The sequence below is a fragment of the Salvelinus fontinalis genome, chromosome 14, assembly GCF_029448725.1.
Source record: "Salvelinus fontinalis isolate EN_2023a chromosome 14, ASM2944872v1, whole genome shotgun sequence".
Lineage (NCBI taxonomy): Eukaryota > Metazoa > Chordata > Actinopteri > Salmoniformes > Salmonidae > Salvelinus > Salvelinus fontinalis.
In genome coordinates, this window is record NC_074678.1 from 52728297 (window position 1) to 52751150 (window position 22854).

Genomic DNA, 22854 nt, shown 5'->3' on the forward strand with positions numbered 1-22854 from the left:
CGGCTCGGTCCTCCCCTCCTGCTCCGTGGCTCGACGACTCATTGCGAGCTCACAGAACAGGGCTCCGGGCAGCCGAGCGGAAATGGAGGAAAACTCGCCTCCCTGCGGACCTGGCATCCTTTCACTCCCTCCTCTCTACATTCTCCTCTTCTGTCTCTGCTGCTAAAGCCAATTTCTACCACTCTAAATTCCAAGCATCTGCCTCTAACCCTAGGAAGCTCTTTGCCACCTTCTCCTCCCTCCTGAATCCTCCTCCCCCCTCCTCCCTCTCTGCTGATGACTTCGTCAACCATTTTGAAAAGAAGGTCGACGACATCCGATCCTCGTTTGCTAAGTCAAACGACACCGCTGGTTCTGCTCACACTGCCCTACCCTGTGCTTTGACCTCTTTCTCCCCTCTCTCTCCAGATGAAATCTCGCGTCTTGTGACGGCCGGCCGCCCAACAACCTGCCCGCTTGACCCTATCCCCTCCTCTCTTCTCCAGACCATTTCCGGAGACCTTCTCCCTTACCTCATCTCGCTCATCAACTCATCCTTGACCGCTGGCTACGTCCCTTCCGTCTTCAAGAGAGCGAGAGTTGCACCCCTTCTGAAAAAACCTACACTCGATCCCTCCGATGTCAACAACTACAGACCAGTATCCCTTCTTTCTTTTCTCTCCAAAACTCTTGAACGTGCCGTCCTTGGCCAGCTCTCCTGCTATCTCTCTCAGAATGACCTTCTTGATCCAAATCAGTCAGGTTTCAAGACTAGTCATTCAACTGAGACTGCTCTTCTCTGTGTCACGGAGGCGCTCCGCACTGCTAAAGCTAACTCTCTCTCCTCTGCTCTCATCCTTCTAGACCTATCGGCTGCCTTTGATACTGTGAACCATCAGATCCTCCTCTCCACCCTCTCCGAGCTGGGCATCTCCGGCGCGGCCCACGCTTGAATTGCGTCCTACCTGACAGGTCGCTCCTACCAGGTGGCGTGGCGAGAATCTGTCTCCGCACCACGTGCTCTCACCACTGGTGTCCCCCAGGGCTCTGTTCTAGGCCCTCTCCTATTCTCGCTATACACCAAGTCACTTGGCTCTGTCATATCCTCACATGGTCTCTCCTATCATTGCTATGCAGACGACACACAATTAATCTTCTCCTTTCCCCCCTCTGATAACCAGGTGGTGAATCGCATCTCTGCATGTCTGGCAGACATATCAGTGTGGATGACGGATCACCACCTCAAGCTGAACCTCGGCAAGACGGAGCTGCTCTTCCTCCCGGGGAAGGACTGCCCGTTCCATGATCTCGCCATCACGGTTGACAACTCCATTGTGTCCTCCTCCCAGAGTGCTAAGAACCTTGGCGTGATCCTGGACAACACCCTGTCGTTCTCAACTAACATCAAGGCGGTGACCCGTTCCTGTAGGATCATGCTCTACAACATTCGCAGAGTACGACCCTGCCTCACGCAGGAAGCGGCGCAGGTCCTAATCCAGGCACTTGTCATCTCCCGTCTGGATTACTGCAACTCGCTGTTGGCTGGGCTCCCTGCCTGTGCCATTAAACCCCTACAACTCATCCAGAACGCCGCAGCCCGTCTGGTGTTCAACTTTCCCAAGTTCTCTCACGTCACCCCGCTCCTCCGCTCTCTCCACTGGCTTCCAGTTGAAGCTCGCATCCGCTACAAGACCATGGTGCTTGCCTACGGAGCTGTGAGGGGAACGGCACCTCCGTACCTTCAAGCTCTGATCAGGCCCTACACCCAAACAAGGGCACTGCGTTCATCCACCTCTGGCCTGCTCGCCTCCCTACCTCTGTGGAAGTACAGTTCCCGCTCAGCCCAGTCAAAACTGTTCGCTGCTCTGGCACCCCAATGGTGGAACAAACTCCCTCACGACGCCAGGTCAGCGGAGTCAATCACCACCTTCCGGAGACACCTGAAACCCCACCTCTTTAAGGAATACCTAGGATAGGATAAAGTAATCCTTTTAACCCCCCCCCCCCCCTTAAAAGAGTTAGATGCACTATTGTAAAGTGGTTGTTCCACTGGATATCATAAGGTGAATGCACCAATTTGTAAGTCGCTCTGGATAAGAGCGTCTGCTAAATGACTTAAATGTAAATGTAAATAACTAAATAAACATCTGCAATTTGAAAAAGTATTATTTTATCATTATTTTATTAACGAAGTGTGTTTATTTGTTTATTAGGCTACTGTGTAGTCGACAATACATACTGTAGTAAACATGGGAAAGTGCCTAATTCCTTACATAAGGGAGAGCAGGCCATGTCTGTACTACAGAATGCAGGTGTCACGCCCTGCCCTTAGTATTCTTTGTTTTCTTTATTATTTTAGTTAGGTCAGGGTGTGACATGGGGAATGTTTGTGTTTTGTCTCGTCTTGGGTGGTTATATGGAAAAGGGGGTGTTGGGTTTAGTGTATGGGGTTGTGTATAGTGAATGTGTCTAGGTATGTCTATGGTTGCCTGAGTGGTTCTCAATCAGAGACAGCTGTCTTTCATTTGTCTCTGATTGGGAGCCATATTTAAGGCAGCCATAGGCATTATGTGTTTGTGGGTAATTGTCTATGTAGAACGTTTGTAGTTTGTATTGCACTTACGTTTGTAGCTTCACGGTCGTTTGTTGTTTTGTTTCGTTTTGTTATAGTGTTCGTTTCGTGTTTCTCTCGTCTCTAATAAAAAGAGCATGTATTTTTCACACGCTGCGCCTTGGTCCACTCAATATCCTCAAGACGATCGTGAAAGCAGGGCAAGCGGGAGACCGGTGTTATTTCATAGTTGTGATCCTGGAATGAGTAGGTGTGTCCAAACTTTTGACTGGTACTTGCTTAATTAATTTGATTAATATTATGGTGTTTCTATTCCATGAAACATGTAAAAGCCTCTGTGTTTCCATTAGGATGGAACAGAAAATATGGCGCTGTACAACGTAACACTCAAATTCAGAGCATTGTCAATTTGTAAATTCAGACTGTTTCGCTCTCAGAGCGCACACTGAACGTTCGGGCCGAGGAGTAGGGTTGATTTGAGCGTTCTGACCTTAAAACGGCAGTCGAGCACCAAAGCTAACGCTACTTCCAGACACAAATGAGACCACTCTGACCATTTTACTCGCCTTAGCAGAGCTGGTTAGGTAGTTTTCGTGATAACCGGAGCGTTGGTGACTGTGCTGCTGGAAATAATTTAATTACGCTTTTTTTGCCAACGTTTACTGTCACCGGCCATATTCAATCGGTGTTGAGAGCTCGTAAATTCATTATTCTGCGCTCTGGTGCACTCAGACGAGAGTGCTCTGAAATTGGTGTAGATAGCCAGAGCGAATTTGCGAAAGCACCCGAATGTCCATTGAGAACGCACAACGACGATACCATTAAGCTAAGCTAAGAATGACGGGCATAATCAATTCAATAAACATTGGGTAATTAGATAACTTATAGTTAATATACTGACAAGTTTGATGTATAACTACTAATGTTAAGTAGCTAGCTAACATACCGGTACATACTGCTGTAATGATATGCTATTTGGTTCGTAAGGACAGCATAGCTTACAAATTGTCAGCCAACATAACGTGTTAGGTAACTTATTTGAAAAGTCATTACTTTATTACATTGAGTAGCAAGCTTCCCCTTGGTCGTTAGGGCAAATCTGGTCTGTGAAAGGGGGGGGGGGGGGGGGGTTCACACCTAGCTCGGCTATTAGACTATTCTTTAGTAAAGGTTGAATAGTCTATTGTTCAGTTATTAGCTCCCCTCTCCAACTTGCAACAAATTGTTGTTGTTCCCATCTCGTTCCTTTCCCTCTTCCACACGTCATCATTCTGCACCTGAGTGGCTCGCTTGTGGGCGTGCTGGCAGGATATGGCAGCATCTTCGGTTGTGCGTCAAGAATTCTGCATAGAGTAGCACGTTTGTATGAAGGTGTGGTTATTCACAGGAAAATTGTTACATGCTATGGAGGTACATTTGTGTCGTTTTGTCGAGAGCAAAACGTATTTTATTTTCAGTCAGAAATAATTGTTCTGAAAGCAACTTTTTTTTCGACACAAAGGAAGTCATAGTGGACACCTACGAAGAAGGACTGTGTGATGATGGCATCTCAGTGTCACGTCCTGACCATAGTTCTTGTGTGTCTTGCTTGTTTAGTGTTGGTCAGGACGTGAGCTGGGTGGGCATTCTATGTTGTGTGTCTAGTTTGTCTGTTTCTGTGTTCAGCCTAATATGGTTCTCAATCAGAGGCAGCTGTCAATCGTTGTCCCTGATTGAGAATCATATATAGGTGGCTTGTTTTGTGTTGGGGATTGTGGGTGGTTGTCTTCTGTCTTTGTGTTCTGCACCAGATAGGACTGTCTCGGTTTTCACATTTGTTATTTTGTATTTTGTTAGTGTTCACGTTATTGTCTCTTCGTTATTAAATCATGTTGAACACTAGCCGCGCTGCATTTTGGTCCTCTCCTTCACCCCAGGAAGAAAGCCGTTACACTCAGTTAAGCTGCACTGGGCGTTCTTCTGTCCAACTTCTACATAGCTAGTACTTAGCTCATACAATTCAGTGTTGGTTCATAACATTGTACTATATTACATTCATGCATACTGTAGAATGATAAATCATGCAATTATTATTCTCAAGCTAACCAAAAGCATTTAGCTACGAACGCCTGTTCTCTGCATTTTCAGTTGAACTAATCTAACTTTCTTTCATGGCAACTCATAAGCAGGCCATGTCATATTTGTTTCATAGTCGATATATAATCATATTTCATGACAGTGTAATGGTTTGCTTTTCTTTTTTTTTTTACAGAAGGCTGAAATAACACAATATGTCTGTCACGAAGAGTTAGGGAGTCTTTGCAGCGTGTAGATGGTGCAGATATCATTGCAAATTTCCCATCACCTAATGAACAACAACAATACCAGTCTGGTGTTAAGCTTTCTGTGCTGTATTGACGTATCCTGAAAATGACATCTGCTGCTTTAGATTGAACGGTCATATCTCAGTTATTGTTTTCATATCTACAAAAAATAAGCTATTTACTTTACTTTCAGAGAGCGAGCTGATCAAGGGGTCAAAAATGTTGATATTGCCAGATGTTCACAGTCCGAGGAACAGGCCGTGGAAGCTTTATTGCTGGCAAAAGTGTCCATAACCAGAGGTAATTAAACTGTTCTGTGTTATTTTTTCTCTTCATCTCTGCCTGTCTTGTTGTACATGGAACCTGTCTCACATTCATGAATTAAAAATCCCTTAAGATGTCAGCTGCTAATTTTCAGATTTACACCACATAAACACAGCCATTTTCACTTGAATATCTGTTTCTATCTGTTGCTGCCAAGTCATGATTTCCCTGGGGGTTAGCCTGGCAATAACCAAGTGGTGAGACACATAGCCCTCTATATTTAAATGTTTCAGGTACACTCTGATAGGTGTCTGCGTCACATACAGTATCTTCTCTTCACATTATCTTCTATTGTTTGTCCTCATGTGTCTGTTTTTCAGCATAAAGTACTCTGTAGCCACTTAGTGCGGACACGAGGTGAGACCACACACACACACACAATAAGTCTCTCTTCTTCACTTCATCCCTCTCCCCCTTCTCCATAAATTCTCTAGGTTATATCAGCTGTTTTGGTGAACCCCTCCCGCATCTGAATTGGCTGACAGAGAGCACAGCATGATCATGGGTGAGAGGTCACTTGGTTGGGTCAGCAGGAAGTATCATTAAAGAGATGACTTACATTGAAATACAGACAGAGATGCAGTAGTCGTAATGATCCAAAGTCAGTTTTGCATTTCACCTCCTGATGATTATGACGACTGACCGTGTTAGAATAAAAAAACAAGGCATAATCATGCTCTATCTCTATCCATCTGTCTCTCGTCTGCAGGTATGTTTTGATGTGAGAGAGGAAGCCAGTCCTGCCATCGCCACCTCACCAGCTCTTAAGATAGCCTTCGGGCCAACTGGGGGCACAAAGCTTGTTAGGAGACACTGCAATTGTGATGAACTGAGAGAATATTAGGGTAGCACTGTAATTCATTAATCATATGCTGTCTGCCGCTGTTCTTACCTCTTTCCCTTTCTGTCTTCTACACCTCTTTCCCCACCTCATCTTTCTTCCTCGTTTTATAATGCGCCACCATATGTGCATTGAAGTGCAGATTGAACTTGTATTTATAATATAACATTACAATTATAATGCATGTATTATGTATTTATAACATTTGGATAATGAACTTCTTTCAATAAAGCGTTTAACATTCTCCACTGGTTGAAATTAAGTATCTCATTGAAATACTATCCTGTGTCCTCAGATTAATGCAGATGAAGGGAGTTAGATATGCATATTTTTTCTGTATATATGAATGACAAATTAGCCTTTACTTAAATCATTTTTCTAGTCTATTGCATACTTACAATGTGTAATCATTGATGAGCAGGAGTGGTAAACACTGTTGAAGTGTATAATTGTAATACATATATGCAGACACAGTATCATTCAAATAATGGAGTTTGATCTGACTGAAAATAATGTCTGAGATATTCATACCTGAAACGCACATGTATTTGCCAAGGAAGAGTACATGATCAGTGAATACAATTCAATGTAAAGGCTACAATGTGGGAATCTCATGCGTGTTAATAACTACAGTACATGTGTATAGGACTTGCATCCTCGGCATAATAAAGTTATTATATTCCACTCTATCCATGGGCTTCATTCAGACTTGAAGTTGATACAACAACAATGATAGCTGAGGTTCATAGATTGGTATAAATATTAGTTCAGATCCTAACGTGTTAGATCGGCTACATACTGTAGCTAGCTACACATCCATAGGCATACCGTTATTTTTATCCTCCACTAGACAATAAGCAAGTAAATAGTTAGCTAGCTATGTTACTTCAGCTGCATTTCAAGGCAAGCTTATAATAATTGTACATTAAATGTGCAGTAAATGCTTTAGCTAGCCAGAATATTTACATCCACTGTTTCACAAAACGACAGCCTGGTTTGCTGGTTTTCACAGGAGTCCCTAAAACATCTAACAACACAAATTATAAATACATTTTCCTGTCATAACACTAGCTAGCTAGCTGGCTAATGTTAGCTAGTCAGCTAACTTGCTAAATATCGATTTTCGTAAATTAACTTTATGACAAAAAAATATGCACAAATGTTTGTCTCTACATAACTTCTCTGAGATATGTGGTCCCACCTCGACAACAGCCAGTGAAATTGCAGGGCGCCAAATTCAAAACAACAGAAATCCCATAATTCAAATTCCTCAAACATACAAGTATTTTACACCATTTTAAAGATAAACTTCTTGTAAATCCAGCCATAGTGTCCGATTTCAAATAGGCTTTACGGCGAAAGCACACCAAACAATTATGTTAGGTCAGCACCTAGTCACAGAAAACCATAAAGCCATTTTCCAGCCAAGGAGAGCCCTCACAAAAGTCAGAAATAGCGATTAAATTAATCACTAACCTTTGATGATCTTCATCAGATGGCACTCACAGGACTTCATGTTACACAATAAATGTGTGTTTTGTTTGATAAAGTTAATCTTTATGTCAAGAACCTCATTTGAAATGGGTGTGTTATGGTCAGAAATGCATTGTCTCAAACAAACATCCGGTGAAAGTGCAGAGAGCCACATCAAATTACAGAAATACTCATAATTAACATTGATAAAAGTTACAAGTGTTATGCATGGAAATAGAAAAACTTCTCCTTAATGCAACTGCTGTGTCAGATTTCAAAAACGCTTTACAGCGAAAGCACATCTTGCGATTATGTTTGGAGAAAAAAAAATCACAGAAAAAGTTGCAGCCATTTTCCAAAGAAGAAGAGGTGTCACAAAAGTCAGAAATAGCATTATAAATATTCTCTTATCTTTGATGATCTTCCTCAGAATGGACTCCCAGGAATCCCAGTTCCACAATAAATGTTTGTTTTGTTCGATAAAGTCCATCATTTATGTCCAAATACCTCCTTTTTGTTCACGCGTTTAGTTTACAAATCCAAAGTCAGGAGGCGGGGGCAAGTCCAGGCGAAAGTTCAGACAAAAATTCATATTACAGTTTGTAGAAACATGTCAAACGATGTATAGGATCAATCTTTAGGATGTTTTCATTATAAATCTTCAATAATCTTTCAACCGGAGAATTCCTTTGTCTTTAGAAATGCAATGGAACACAGCTAACTCTCACAGGCGCACGCGAAACTGAGCTCATGGCACTCTGCCAGACACCTGGTTGAAACAGCTCTCATTCTCTCCTCCTTCACAGTAGAAGCCTCAAACAAGGTTCTAAAGACGGTTGACATCTAGTGGAAGCCTTAGGAAGTGCAATATGACCCCATAGACACTGCATATTCGATAGGCAATGACTTGAAAACTACAAACCTCTGATTTTCCACTTCCTGGTTGGATTTTATCTCAGGTTTTTGCCTGCCATATGAGTTCTGTTATACACATCATTCAAACAGTTTTAGAAACTTCAGAGTGTTTTCTATCCAAATATACTAATTATATGCATATTCTAGCTTTTGGGCCTGAGTAGCAGGCAGTTTACTCTGGGCACCTTATTATCAAAGCTACTCAATACTGCCCCCCAGTCCCAAAGAAGTTAACTAACATATTCCTCTCAATTGTACATTTTTTCTTGACTCGTTATGATGTTATAACTACTTACATTTGGTTCCACCGTAATGTTTAGCCAGCCATCTTCACCCAGGGACGGGTGGTTCGCGTCAAATTCATCATTGGAACCACTCGATATGCTTGGTCATATAAAAACCTTGGGACCCAAATGCATAATGAGTGCTCTAACTCCCCCTTGTGGTATTCTGGAGCAATGTGGCGCTGGGTACCTCTAAGTCCCGCGGCGCAAGCTCACAACTTTTAAAGGAGGAACCACTGTATGGAATTCCACCTAAGTTTCACTCCTGCTATGTTCCACTGATGTGAACACAGCAACCTTGAATCGTATAGAGTTGCACAGGACTCCGTTAGATTCCCCCGATGTGAATAAAGCTACCGTGTTTTACTAAATTCCCCCGGCGTGAATAAAGCTACCTTGTTTCACTAAATTCCCCTCATGTGAATAAAGCTACCTTGTCATCTACAGTTACCGCCCTCAATGGGTATCATGGCGTAAAATATAGAATCGTGTGGAGTTTCCTCCCACTCATGTTTTTCACCTCAGCAACTTGTCTTACGTTCCCATTTTCATTCCCCTACATCACATTCACACCCAGCAGCTTTCACCAGTCACACCCATGTACATATACTTAGGTCGACAAGTACATGTGGCTACATGGCTACTACGTAGCATTGGGTATTAGATTTAGATTTGGCCATCTAGCTAATGTGTTTTGATACACAGTATTAGCCTATGATAATAGTGCACATAAAGATGCAGGCAAAGTCATCTCTATTGAAATAAAAATACAGAAAATTCTGGAGCCCTATTTTAACACATTAAATATAACAACAATAATTGTCAACCCAAAATGCATGACAATCACTGGATTAGGTTGCACATTCAAATATTTAGAATCACAACAGGAAACGATGATGAATAACTTATTTATTGAATAGCATCTCAGTAGTCTATTACACTTTATAATAAAGCACTATGAATTATAGTAACCAGGCAACCAAATCATGGGCTGGTGCCACCAACTGAAAAACTTAGTGGGACCAGTGCCACCAGGGGGAAATGTTCAAATTAAATATCTCATTTACATAAGTATTCACATCCTTGAGTCAATACTTTGTAGAAACACTTTTGGCAACAAATACAGTCTTTCCGGGTGAGTCTCTAAGAGCTTTCCACACCTGGATTGTGCAACATTTGCCCATTATTCTTTTCCAAATTCTTCAAGCTCTGTCAAATTGATTGTTGATCATTGCTAGACAACCATTTCCAGGTCTTGCCAAATATTTTCAAATCGATTTAATTCAAAACTGTAACTCAGTGACTCAGGAACAGTCTTCTTGGTAAGCAACTCCAGTGTAGATTTGGCCTTGTGTTTTAGGTTATTGTCCTGCTGAAAGGTGAATTCATCTCTCAGTGTCTGGTGGACAGCAGACTGAACCAGGTTTTCTTCTAGGGTGTTGCCTGTGCTTAGCGCCATTCAGTTACCGTTTAATCCTTTAAAACTCCCCAGTCCTTAACAATTACAAGCATACCCATAGCATGATACTGCCACCACTATGCTTGAAAATATGGAGTAGTGTGTTGTATTGTATTTGCCCCAAACATATCACTTTGTATTCAGGACCATTCGAATCCCCATCCCAGTGTAGATGTAGGACGTGTCCATAGCACAGCATATTAATCATTATGAATTTCCTCTTCAGTGACATTAAGACATTTCCAGTTGCCAAAGCATCTTTCATATCTTAAAAGCCATGTCTCTGTAAATAATTGGCCTCTAATATTCCTCTGAAGTACAAAATAATAGCAAGACATCCATTTAAAAAAACAAACATGGACACAAACATGTGCCAAACTTTCTGTAAGCATAGACAAGGGGCGATAATGGCAAGTCTGGACAACTATAGGAGAACTAAAGGTAGAAAGCATGACTGTCTAGGGTATTGTATTACTGATTACTTTTCTGAATATATTATCATTACAGTAACTTAATCGACTCAGAAATCTGACAAATCCTTAATCTACCCGATTAGCATCAAACAAACTAGGCGTCACCATTTCCCTCACACACTTGTGACTAGTCATAGCAGTGGTGTGATTCAGCACAGGGCATCAATGGAGAGGAAGACTTCAAAGCGAGAGAGAAGAGTATGGGAAGAGTAATAATTTTCAAGCACCCTTCCACCTCATACTTAGGAGTGCTGATTTCCATGTGACCATGATGACTAAAGCCAGTATCATTCATTAATGCTCTGGGGTCCTCATTACTGTCTCTTCACACTTTTTGAAAGACTCATTACCTGCATAATGGAATAGCCCTTAAAAACAGCCAGACCTTTCCTTAACGTGAATTAATCACCTCGGCAACGAGACAAAAAGGGAATTATCTTGTTAAATATTGAGAAACTTCAAACCAAGACTTTCATTCAAACTTCAGCCGATCTGACTAGATGGCTCATAAAGAGATCTGGCTCATTGTCAATGAACAGTACACATTGATATAGATGAGAATCTGCTTTGGCAGCCAAATTGTAGCAAGGACAGAGATGTACTTACATTTGACTATGACTTTCACCGTCTTGGTGTCAGGAGAGGCAATGTCATTCATTGCACTGCATTCATAGTCCCCTGCTTGGTCCCTCGTGATACCGGTGATGTTTAGATATTCTCCACTGTCATACTTCCTGGCTAAAAATAAGAGGGGAAAACAAAATCATATTCAGGAAGATACAGTATGCAAGGTGCTTCAATATCAACTCCCTAAATACAGGCAAATAATTAGTACAATGATATACAGTTCCTTGAGAAAGTATTCACACCCCTTTACTTTTTATACATTTTGTTGTGTTACAGCCTGAATTTAAAATGGACTAAATTGAGATATTGTGTCACTGATCTACACACAATACCCCACAATGTCAAAGTGGAATCATGTTTTATACATTTTTACAAATCAATAAAACAATAAATAAGCTCTTTGTTATTGAAAGCCTAAATAAGAGTAAAAATGTGCTTAACAAGTCACATATTAAGTTCACATATTAAGTTGCATGGACTCACTCGCTGGGCAATAATGATTTTTGAATGACTATCTGTAACCCACACATACAATTATCTATAGGGTCCCTCAGTCAAGCAGTAAATATGAAGCACATATTCAACCACGAAGACCAGGGAGGTTTTCCAATGGCTATCAAAGAAGGGCAGCATTAGTAGCGTAAAAAAGCAGACATTGAATATCCCTTTGAGCATGGTGAAGTTATTAATTACACTTTGGATGGTGTATCAATAAACCCAGTCACAACAAATATACATGTGTCCTTACTAATTCAGTTGCCGGAGAGGAAGGAAACCACCCAGGGATTGCACCATGAGGCCAAGGTTAAAACAGTTACAGAGTTTAACGGCTGTGAAAGGAGAAAACTGAGGATGGATCAACAACATTGTAGTTACTCCACAATACTAACCTAATTGACAGAGTGAATAGAAGGAAGCCTGTACAGAATAAAAATATTCCAAAACATGCATCCTGTTTGCAATAAGGTACAAAAGTAGTACTGCAAAAAAATGTAGAAATAAATGTACTTTTGTATGGAATACAAGACGTTGTGTTGTGTTGGATTTGCCACAAACATATCACTGACTATCAACTTTTTTTTTTTATGAGCTTTCATATTGCAGATAGATTGTGGCTTCCATCAATGTAATTGTCTACATAATTTCCAATCCAATGTGTGTGTGTGTGTATATATGTATATACATTTAAAAAAATATTCTGTTTGTGTGTATATATATATATTTTAAAATATCAATATCAAATAATTTCTGGGAAACAAATGTACCTTACTGTAATTGTTTTGAATTAAAATGGTCAAATAAACATAGCTTCTTAGCCAAGTGCAATTTGTCAAGAAAGAATTTTGCTAGGACTATCTGGGAGTGGTCTAAGAGGGCAGCCTAATGGGAGGGATATGTAACCTGAAAACTATCAGTTATTGGCAGAGAGGAGGGCAAACACTCTATTGGTCTATTGCCTTATACATCATCAAAAACTCAACCTAGCCAAACAAGCTGAAATTCCAGGTGGTCTTTACAAACAGGTCTTACACTAAATGTGCATTATCATACATTTCACAATATATCAAACACAGGAAAATCATGTTGACTGCACTACCCCTTTTAAGGTAAGATTTGAATGAAAGCTGATCCGAGAGCAGTGCTGCCTTTTCTCTCGATCCTATCAGTATCGACGTATGCTGCAACAACACACTTAACCAGTCCCATATGTTCTGAGTCAATTTAGCGCGGAACAGAGTTTGAAATCCACTATGAACCTTATCTACTTTCCTAAGTGTGGGCCACAAACTTGTATACATCTGACCTGGTACCGGAATAGTGACACCCATGATGTTCTGGGTCAATTTCACCCCCACAGTTTGAACTTGACCTTGGTTAATAACTTCTGAACGGTTTGTCCTAGAAACAAGGACAAAACGACACTATGGAATTATAGAAATCAGATGGTTGACATTACAGGAAGGTAGGCCACAATTTTCGTATCTATAAAGTTGGTGAAAACAGTTAACTTCTGTAGCCCATACATTTATGGAGCAAATACAAATCTGTGTCACAAACAGGATATCTAAATGGATGTAAGTAAGCTAAAATTGATATTGTGAAATAGTCCCCAAAATCTAACAAGACACATCAGTGACAGCATTTACGATATATGATTATCACCACAAAGTTTCTAATCAGGTTGAAAATGATCTAATCTAATGTTAAGATATATACCCCTTTAAAAAAAGTTATATACCAGTACCAGTGCAATGTGCAGGGGAACAAGGTATTTGAGGTACAGTAGATGCAGTATTTACATAAAGGCAGGGTAAAGTAAAGGTATCAGGATAGATAATATTAAGAGTAAGAAAGAACAGAGCAGCAGCAACATATGATGAGTGTGAAAGTGCATGTGTATGTGTGTGTGTGTGTGGGTTTTGTGTGAGAGTGTCAGTGTAGTGTGAGTGAGTATATACAGTAGAAGTCGGAAGTTTACATGCGCCATAGCCAAATATATTTAAGCTCAGTATTTCACAATTCCTGACATTTAAACCTAGTAATAAATTCCCTATCTCTTAGGTCAGTTAGGATCACCACTTTATTTTAAGAATGTGAAATGTCAGAATAATAGCAGAGAGAATGATTTATTTCAGCTTTTGTTTCTTTCTACACATTCCCAGTGGGTCAGAAGTTTACATACACTGAATTAGTATTTGGTAGCATTGCCTTTAAATTGTTTAAAACTTGGATCAAACGTTTCGGGTAGCCTTCCACAAGCTTCCCAAAATAAGTTGGGTGAATTTTGACCCATTCCTCCTGACAGAGCTGGTGTAACTGAGTCAGGTTTGTAGGCCTCCCTGTTCGCAAACACTTTTTCAGTTTTGCCCACACATTTTCTATAGGATTGAGGTCAGGGCTTTGTGATGGCCACTCCAAAACCTTGACTTTGGTGTCCTTAAGCCATTTTGCCACAACTTTGGAAGTATGCTTGTCGTCATTGTCCATTTGGAAGACCATTTGCGATCAAGCTTTAACTTCCTGACTGAGATGTTGCTTCAAAATATCCACATAATGTTCCTCCCTCAATGTGCCATCTATTTTGTGAAGTGCACCAGTCCCTCCTACAGCAAAGCACCCCCACAACATGATGCTGCCACCCCCTGCTTCACGGTTGGGATGGTGTTCTTCGGCTTGCAAGCCTCCCCCTTTTTCCTCCAAACATAACGATGTTAATTATGGCCAACAGATAAATTTTTGTTTCATCAGACCAGAGGACATTTCTCCAAAAAGTACCATCTTTGTCCCCATATGCAGTTGCAAACCGTAGTCTGGCTTTTTTATGGCGGTTTTGGATCAGTGGCTTCTTCCTTGCTGAGCGGCCTTTCAGGTTATGTCGATATAGGACTCGTTTTAATGTGGATATAGATACTTTTGTACCTGTTTCCTCCAGCATCTTCACACGGTCCTTTGCTGTTGTTCTGGGAATGCTTTTCACTTTTCGCACCAACGTACGTTCATCTCTGGGAGACAGAACGCGTCTACTTCCTGAACGGTATGACGGCTGCACGGTCCCATGGTGTTTATACTTGGGTACTGTTGCTTGTACAGATGAACGTGGTACCTTCAGGCATTTGGAAATTGCTCCCAAGGATGAACCAGATTGTGGAGGTCTACAATTGTTTTTCTGAGGTCTTGGCTGATTTCTTTAGATTTTCTCATGATGTCAAGCTAAAAGGCACTGAGTTTGAAGGTAGGCCTTAAAATACATCCACAGGTACACTTCCAATTGACTCAAATTATATCAATTAGCATATCAGAAGCTTCTAAAGCCGTAACATAATTTTCAGTCATTTTCCAAGCTGTTTAAAGGCACAATCAACTTAGTGTATGTAAACTTCTGACCGACTGGAATTGTGATACAGTGAATTATAAGTGAAATAATATGTCTGTAAACAATTGTTGGAAAAATGACTTGTGTCATGAACAAACTATAGTTTGTTAACAAGAAATGTGTGGAGTGGTTGAAAAACGAGTTTTAATGACTCCAACCTAAGTGGTATGTAAGCTTCCGATTTCAACTGTACATGAAACTAGTTGCAAAATGAATAGGAAACATAGTCAACATGTTGAAATAATGAAATGAATGAAATGAATGAAATGAATGAAATAATAATTGTGTCCTTTCGTCAAAGAATCCTCCATTTGCAGCAATTACAACCTTTCAGACCTTTGGCATTCTAGTTGTCTATTTGTTGAGGTAATCTGAAGAGATTTCATCCCATGCTTCCTGAAGCACTTCCCATAAATTGGATTGGCTTGAAGGGCACTTCTTACGTACCATACGGTCAAGCTGCTCCCACAACAGAGATCCGGTGACTGTGCTGGCCACTCCATTAGAATACCAGCTGACTGCTTCTTCCCTAAATAGTTATTGCATAGTTTGGAGCTGTGCTTTGGGCCATTGTCCTGTTGTAGGAGGAAATTGGCTTGAATTAAGCGCCATCCACAGGGTATGGCATGGCTTTGCAAAATGGAATCATAACCTTCCTCCTTCAAGATCCCTTTTACCCTGTACAAATTTCCCACTTTACCACTACCAAAGCACCCCCAGACCATCACATTACCTCCACCATGCTTGACAGATGGCGTCAAACACTCCTCCAGCATCTTTTCATTTTTTTCTGCGTCTCACAAATGTTCCTTTTTGTGAAACTAACACCTCAAACTTAGATTTGTCTGTCCATAACACTTGTTTCCAATCGTCCTCTGTCCAGTGTCTGTGTTATTTTGCCCATCTTAATCTTTTCTTTTTATTGGCCATTCTGAGATATGGCTTTTTCTTTGCAACTCTGCCTAGAATGCCAGCATTCCGGGGTCACCTCTTCACTGTTGACGTTGAGACTGGTGTTTTGTGGGTACTATTTAATAACGCTGCCAGTTGAGGATTTGTGAGGCGTCTGTTTCTCAAACTAGACACTAATGTACTTGTCCTCTTGCTCAGTTGTGCACCGGGGCCTCCCACTCCTCTCTCTGTTCTGGATAGAGCCAGTTTGCTCTGTTCTGTGAAGGGAGTAGTGCACAGCGTTGTCCGAGATCTTCAGTTTCTTGGCAATTTTTCGCATGGCATAGCCTTCATTTCTCCGAACAAGAATAGACTGATGAGTTTCAGAATAAATTCCTTTGTTTCTGGCCATTTTGAGCCTGTAATCGAATCCACAAATGCTGATGCTCCAGATACTCAACTAGTCTATAGAAGGCCAGTTTTATTGCTTCTTTAATCAACACAACAGTTTTCAGCTGTGCTAGCATAATTGCAAAACGGTTTCCTAATGATCAATTAGCCTTTTAAAATTATAAACTTGGATTAGCTAACACAACGTGCCATTGGAACACCTCTGTACGCCTATGTAGATATTCCATCAGCCGTTTCCAGCTACAATAGTCATTTACAACATTAACAATGTCTACACTGTTTTTCTGATCAATTTGACAAGAAATTTGCTTTTCTTCAAAAACAAGGAAATTTCTAAGTGACCCCAAACTTTTGAACGGTAGTGTATTTACGGTTACTGTGGGGATGATGTCTTCGATGCACTTATTAATGAAGCCTGTGACTGATGGGGTAAACTTCTTTGTATGCGTCTCTGTGTGTGGAGTAATGGTAATCTAGAGTTTTTCGCCTCTAGTTGCACAGGTGACATGCTGGTAGAAATGAGTTAAAATCACCGGCCACTAGGAGCACCGCCTCTGGGAGAGTATTTCCTTGTTTGCTTATGGCCTTATACAGCTCGTTGAGTGCGATCTTAGTGCCAGCATCGGTTTGTGGTGGTAAGTAGACAGCTACGAAAATGAGTGGTGTCCGCTTTCAAAACCCCTCCTAAAACCCCACCTGTTTAATTTAGGTTGTTATCAGTGACTCTTTGTTACTTTCCCTTTCTGTTTGAGTGACCCAATTTTTGGTTTTCTTGTTGGGGAACGTAACAAATTCTTCAGATCACGTTGATAGGAGCCCGTCCAGTTTATTCTCCAACGATTGCACATTCTCCAATGAAACGGAGAGCAGTGGTGGTTTATCCACTTGCCGACGTAGGCTCGTCAGGTATCCCGCACGCCAGCCTCTATAATGGCGCCTCTTCCTCCTTCGAGTGTCTGGGATTTGGGCCTGGTCTGGGATGTGCCATTCGCTCATTGAAGTAGAAAACCTCATCCAAATCGAGGTTAGTGATCTGATGTTCAGAATGTATTTTCGGTCATAGGAAATGATGGCGGAAACATTTTGTACAAAAACACAAAGTAGCACAACTGGTCAGTAGCTTGTAAAACAGCTGCTACTCCCTCCAGTGCCATTTATCTTATCCTGACGGTTTTGTTTTGTACAACACTCCTCTTGCCACTCGTCACCAGAAACAACTTCAATGATTATTCTCCGACTGTGCATTTACGGCAGTTTTTACTTTCACCATTTAAAGGGCCAATTTCTAGTGTTCTGTACTCCCGAAGTTGTTGACTGTTTTTTGTGCTTGCAAGTTAGCTAGCACTTTCTTACTGGCGGTAAAAACGGATGATTGTCATCATTTTACAAGTCATTACTGAATGATTTACTGCAACAAGTCAAACATCAAACTTCGTAAACAATTCATGGTAACCTAGTAAACAATTAATTTAGACCCTGTGATTATTTGAAACAGCCGTTTATTTGCTGGAATGTGTGCTGTTGCCTGGCTATTAAAAGGGACAGGCGGCTATTTGAGATTCAGGGTTTAATAGAAGTTTTACGTTGTGTTAATGTCAATATACTTCAATGCGAGTTTGAAAGAAGAGCACTTCTCAACAGTAGATTCACCCTACAAATTGTCTTTGCCCCTGAATTCTGTGCGTCTCCTCTTACCCAGACTGCACAATGAAACCCTGGTTATCTTATTGATTAGAAAGGGGAAGGGGAAATTACTAAGGTCAGCAGGCCTGTAATAAGAAATGTATCCTTGGAGTATCCATTACTGTATTAAGTGTTTCAACCCTGACCACCTCTACTCAACCACCTCAAGCAGTAGCTTCGTGACAAATAGTAGACAATCTGACGAAGAAGGGAAGAAAAATCGGAGCCACTGGCTTTAAAAAAAGATATCACAGAAAGGTTCATTAGCAGTCAACAATTGCCTGGTTGAACAAAACCATGCCAAGGTCCTCCACTGAGAACTTCATTGAGAGAAGACACTGACGATGTGTGTTGAGAGGTATTCCGAAGCTTCAGAGGAGCCCCTCACACCTGAGGGAGATGTCACTCCAAACAAATTAAAGAAATCATAGAGAGGTTAATTTTCGTATTCAGTGCAGTCACAGTAAGCAATTTCCCACATTGTGCAGGGAGCACGGAGTACATTTCCTCCAGGGCTGCAACACACAGATAGCACGAGCACCACAGAGAAATCCATTATAGCACAGGCTGCATTTTTACATCCATTTATCCTTTAAACTCTTGAAAATAGAGTACTACCCACGCAGTGGCTTTCTCAGCGGCTCCCCTCTAGGCCTGCTAAAGGTACGGGCCAGAACCCTTTTCCTTTCACACTGTGTCTCTTCAAAAACGGTTTCTCTGCCTTGACACATCAACCCCAAGAGTTTATTGTCAATCTGGAACATTAACAGCTAGTCGGGACTCGATTTAAGACAGCGGATCTAAAACCCACTGAGTCATACCTGACTGAGGACCCCACTTTTGTGACCTGTAGTATTACTTCAGTAACATTTTGTATTCAAATGGAAAAATGTGATGTCATCCCATAACTATAAGCTCCACTCTACATTTAATTCTGAATGCCGACTGTTGCAAAATAAAACATTTTCAACTTCGCAGGACAAGGATTGTCCGGACTTTCAAGAATGCTTAAATTGCTTCGCCTTGCCTTTTCTGGTTGGCTAGCAAGTTTCATCATTCAACTATTTCAGATCCACAGGAGTGTACGATTCACAACGGCACGGACTAGCGTAGGCAGCCGATCCGTGGTGATACGCTGGCACATGAGAATTATTAGAATATGGCAAATATTAGTCAACGATTGCATTCTATCCATGCTGGCTTATGCGTGCTATCTGAGACATGAAACAGATAGGTGGAAGGGGTTATACAGGTTGTCACCAATTAATTAATGCACAATTTGCCTAAGTGGGTAATGGAAACACTTCAACCACTAGATTTCTATTCGACACTGTAGATTTTTGCTAAAAGGTGGTTATTTCAGGTGTGACGTCATTACATCAAGCTATTTGTATTGACGGAAGACAGTTCAATGGAAATGCACCCTAGTAGGCAATTGTCACATCTATTTTCTTTCTAAATGTTGACAAAAAAAATATTACTGGACACTTTGTGACATCGGCTGATGTAAAAACGGCTTCATAAATACATTTCATTGATTGACAAATCAATGGAAACCTAGCTAGTGTCAGTAGGAGTCGGAGTCAGTAGGAGTCGGAGTCGATCTCAGTAGGAGTCGGAGTAGGAGTCGGAGTCGATCACAGTAGGAGTTGAGTCAGCAGGTATTGCATCAGCCTCAGTAGGAATTTATTCAGACTCTCTCTCCTAGATCCCTTTCATTCTTTCCTCCAATCCTACATCCCTTAATTCATAATGTTCTTGCTTGCTTTCCTACATCCCTTGACTCCTATCCTAACTTTGTTTCCTTCCCTCCTTCTGTTCTCTTTTATTAAATCCTTTTCCTTATCCTTTCATTTCCTAGCTATTTTCCTCTTATCCCTTCTAAGCTTCCTTTCCTTCATTTCGTAGTTCTCTTTCCTCCTTTCCAAGAGTTATTTCCTCCTTTCCTTCTTTCCTAGCTTGTGAACACTTTGGAATTACCTGGACTTCTCCATAAATTGGTCATAACATTTGATCTGATCTTCATCTAAGTCACAACAATAGACAAACACAGTCTGCCTAAACAAATAACACAAACAATTATACATGTATGTCTTTATTGAACACATCGTGTAAACATTCACAGTGCAGGATGGGAAAAGTATGTGCACCCTTGGATTTAATAACTGGTTAATCCTTCTTTGGCAGCAATAACCTCAACCAAACATTTTCTGTAGTTGCGGATCAGACCTGCACAATGGCCAGGGGATTTTGGACCATTCCTCTTTACAAAACTGTTTCAGTTCAGCAATATTCTTTGGATGTTTGGTATGAACCTATCTCTTGAGGTCATGCCACAGCATCTCAATTCGGTTGAGGTCAGGACTCTGACTGGGCCACTCCAGAAGGCGTATTTTCTTCTGTTGAAGCCATTATTTTATTGATAAACTTCTGTGTTTTGGGTCGTTGTCTGTTGCATCACCCAACTTCTGTTGAGCTTCAATTGGCGGACAGATAGCCTTACATTCTCCTGCAAAATGTCTTGATACACTTGGGATTTCATTTTTCCATCGATAATAGCAAGCTGTCCAGGCCCTGAGGCAGCAAAGCAGCTCCAATCTATGATGCTCCCTTCACCATACTCTACAGTTGGGATGAGGTTTTGATGTTGGTGTGTTGTGCCTTTTTCAGTTCACACATAGTGTTGTGTGTTCCTTCCAAACAACTCAACTTTAGTTTCATCTGTCCACAGAATATTTTGCCAGTAGCGCTGGAACATCCAGATGATCTTTGCGAACTTCAGACGTACAGCAATGGGTTTTTTTGGACAGCGGCTGTAGCTTCTTCTCTTATGTGGCTTTTTCCGTGGTGTCCTCCCATGAACACCATTCTTGTTTAGTGTTTTACGTATCGTGGACTCGTCAACAGAGATGTTAACATGTTCCAGAGATTTCTGTAAGTCTTTAGCTGACACTCTAGGATTCTTCTTAACCTCATTGAGCATTCTGCTCTGTGCTCTTGCAGTCATCTTTGCAGGAGGGCCACTCCTAGTAGAAACAGTGCTGAACTTTCTCCATTTGTAGACAGTTTGTCTTACCGCGGACTGATGAACATCAAGGCTTTTAGAGATACTTGTGTAACCCTTTCCAGCTTTATGCAAGTCAACAATTCGTAATATTGGGTCTTCTGAGATCTCTTTTATTCGAGGCATAGTTCACATCAGGCAATGCAAACGAAAATGTTGTGAGTTTTTTTATAGGGCAGGGCAGCTCTCATCCATGATTGTACTCCAGGTTAGCTGACTCCTGACTCCAATTAGCTTTTGGAGAAGTCATTAGCCTAGGGGTTCACATACTTTTTCCAACCTACACTGTGAATGCTTAAATTATGTATTCAATATAGACAAGCAAAATACAATAATTTGTGTGTAATTAGTTTAAGCTGACTGTTTGTCTGTTGTGAAAAATCCAGATAATTCCAAAGGGTTCACATACTTTTTCTTGCCACTGTATGTGGTAGGTATTCACCAGCACCAGTAGGTGTTAATAGTAGTGGGCTTTAAAGCTGCAATCAGCAGTTGAAACAATAACAAAGTGTTTCACTGCCTCTGTTTCAGTAAAATAACTGAAGTATAGGGCTGGAGAAATGTAACCACTTTCAAATTCATAGACAGGGCTATGGGGTTGGGGCAAGGGCTGACCATCCATGATATCAAAATTATAGTTTTAACCATGTTTTGAGGCTATATAGTCTTTACGTTTTCTCTTTTTTATAAGCATTGGAGTATTACAAGCGTATATTATGGGTTCTGATGAAGTATGACAGTTGAACTAAGCTCTGGATGCATTTAAAAGTTATATTCAAGAATCAATGGGTAAATATTGTAGCGATCCTCTCTGTATGAGCCACTACTCACCACATTTTATACACTGCAGTGCAAGCAAGCTGTAGATTATGCTTTCAGTACTAGATTAATTATCTGATACTTTGATTGGGTGGAGAACATGTCAGTTCATGCTGCAAGAACTCTGATAGGCAGGAGCTCGTCCTCTGGGAGTTGTCATAATTACTGTGTAAGTCTATGGGAGCGGGTGAGAACCATAAGCCTCCTAAGGTTTTGTATTGAAGTCAATGTACCCTGAGGAGGACGGAAAATAACTGTCCCCCGGCTACACCATTGGTGCTACCCTACAGAGTGCTGTTGAGGCTACTGTAGACATTCTTTGCAAAATAGTGTGTTTTAATCAATTCTTTGGTGACGTGATTACATTTTGTATAGTTTTATCAATTTTTTTTCACTTTTAATGTTTTACATTTTAAATTCACTGAGGAGGATGGTCCTCCCCTTCCTCCTCTGAGGAGCCTCCACTGGTGTATTAAACAACTGGAATTTGAATTTTGCTATATCTCCTTTAATCAGCTGCTCTTCCACAAACATTGTTTTGTTATTCTTTTTACTGTACAGGAAGCAAATGTACTTTACAGGAAGCATATTAAAGCCGAATTATATTTTCAAAATACCATACCATAGCCACACTTCAGTATATGTAGTTAATGACTAGTCTGCATTTTTTTGTGTTGGCAAGAGAAAGGGTGGAAAAAAATAAACAAACAAGAAAACATTTGGAGAAGGAACAGGAACTTGACAGTCAGTCAGGGCAATTTATCATTCTGTCAAACTCCACTGACTGCTGCAGCACAGCTATCTGCAGTACACACAATCTCACCAAAATGGCTGAGAAAGCAAAGAAAAAGATGCCATGTTT

At 40.9% G+C, this 22854-nt stretch overlaps 1 protein-coding gene across 3 annotated transcripts in view; it reads right to left on the minus strand.

Annotated features, from left to right (window-relative positions):
• The window catches only part of negr1 (neuronal growth regulator 1), a 403241-nt gene that overhangs the window by 189713 nt on the left and 190674 nt on the right, over nucleotides 1-22854 (minus strand). For all 3 annotated transcript variants that reach the window (XM_055862270.1, XM_055862271.1, XM_055862272.1), the window contains exon 4: nucleotides 11230-11361. In XM_055862270.1, coding sequence (XP_055718245.1) covers nucleotides 11230-11361 — 132 coding nt within the window. The remainder of the gene's footprint in view (nucleotides 1-11229; nucleotides 11362-22854) is intronic.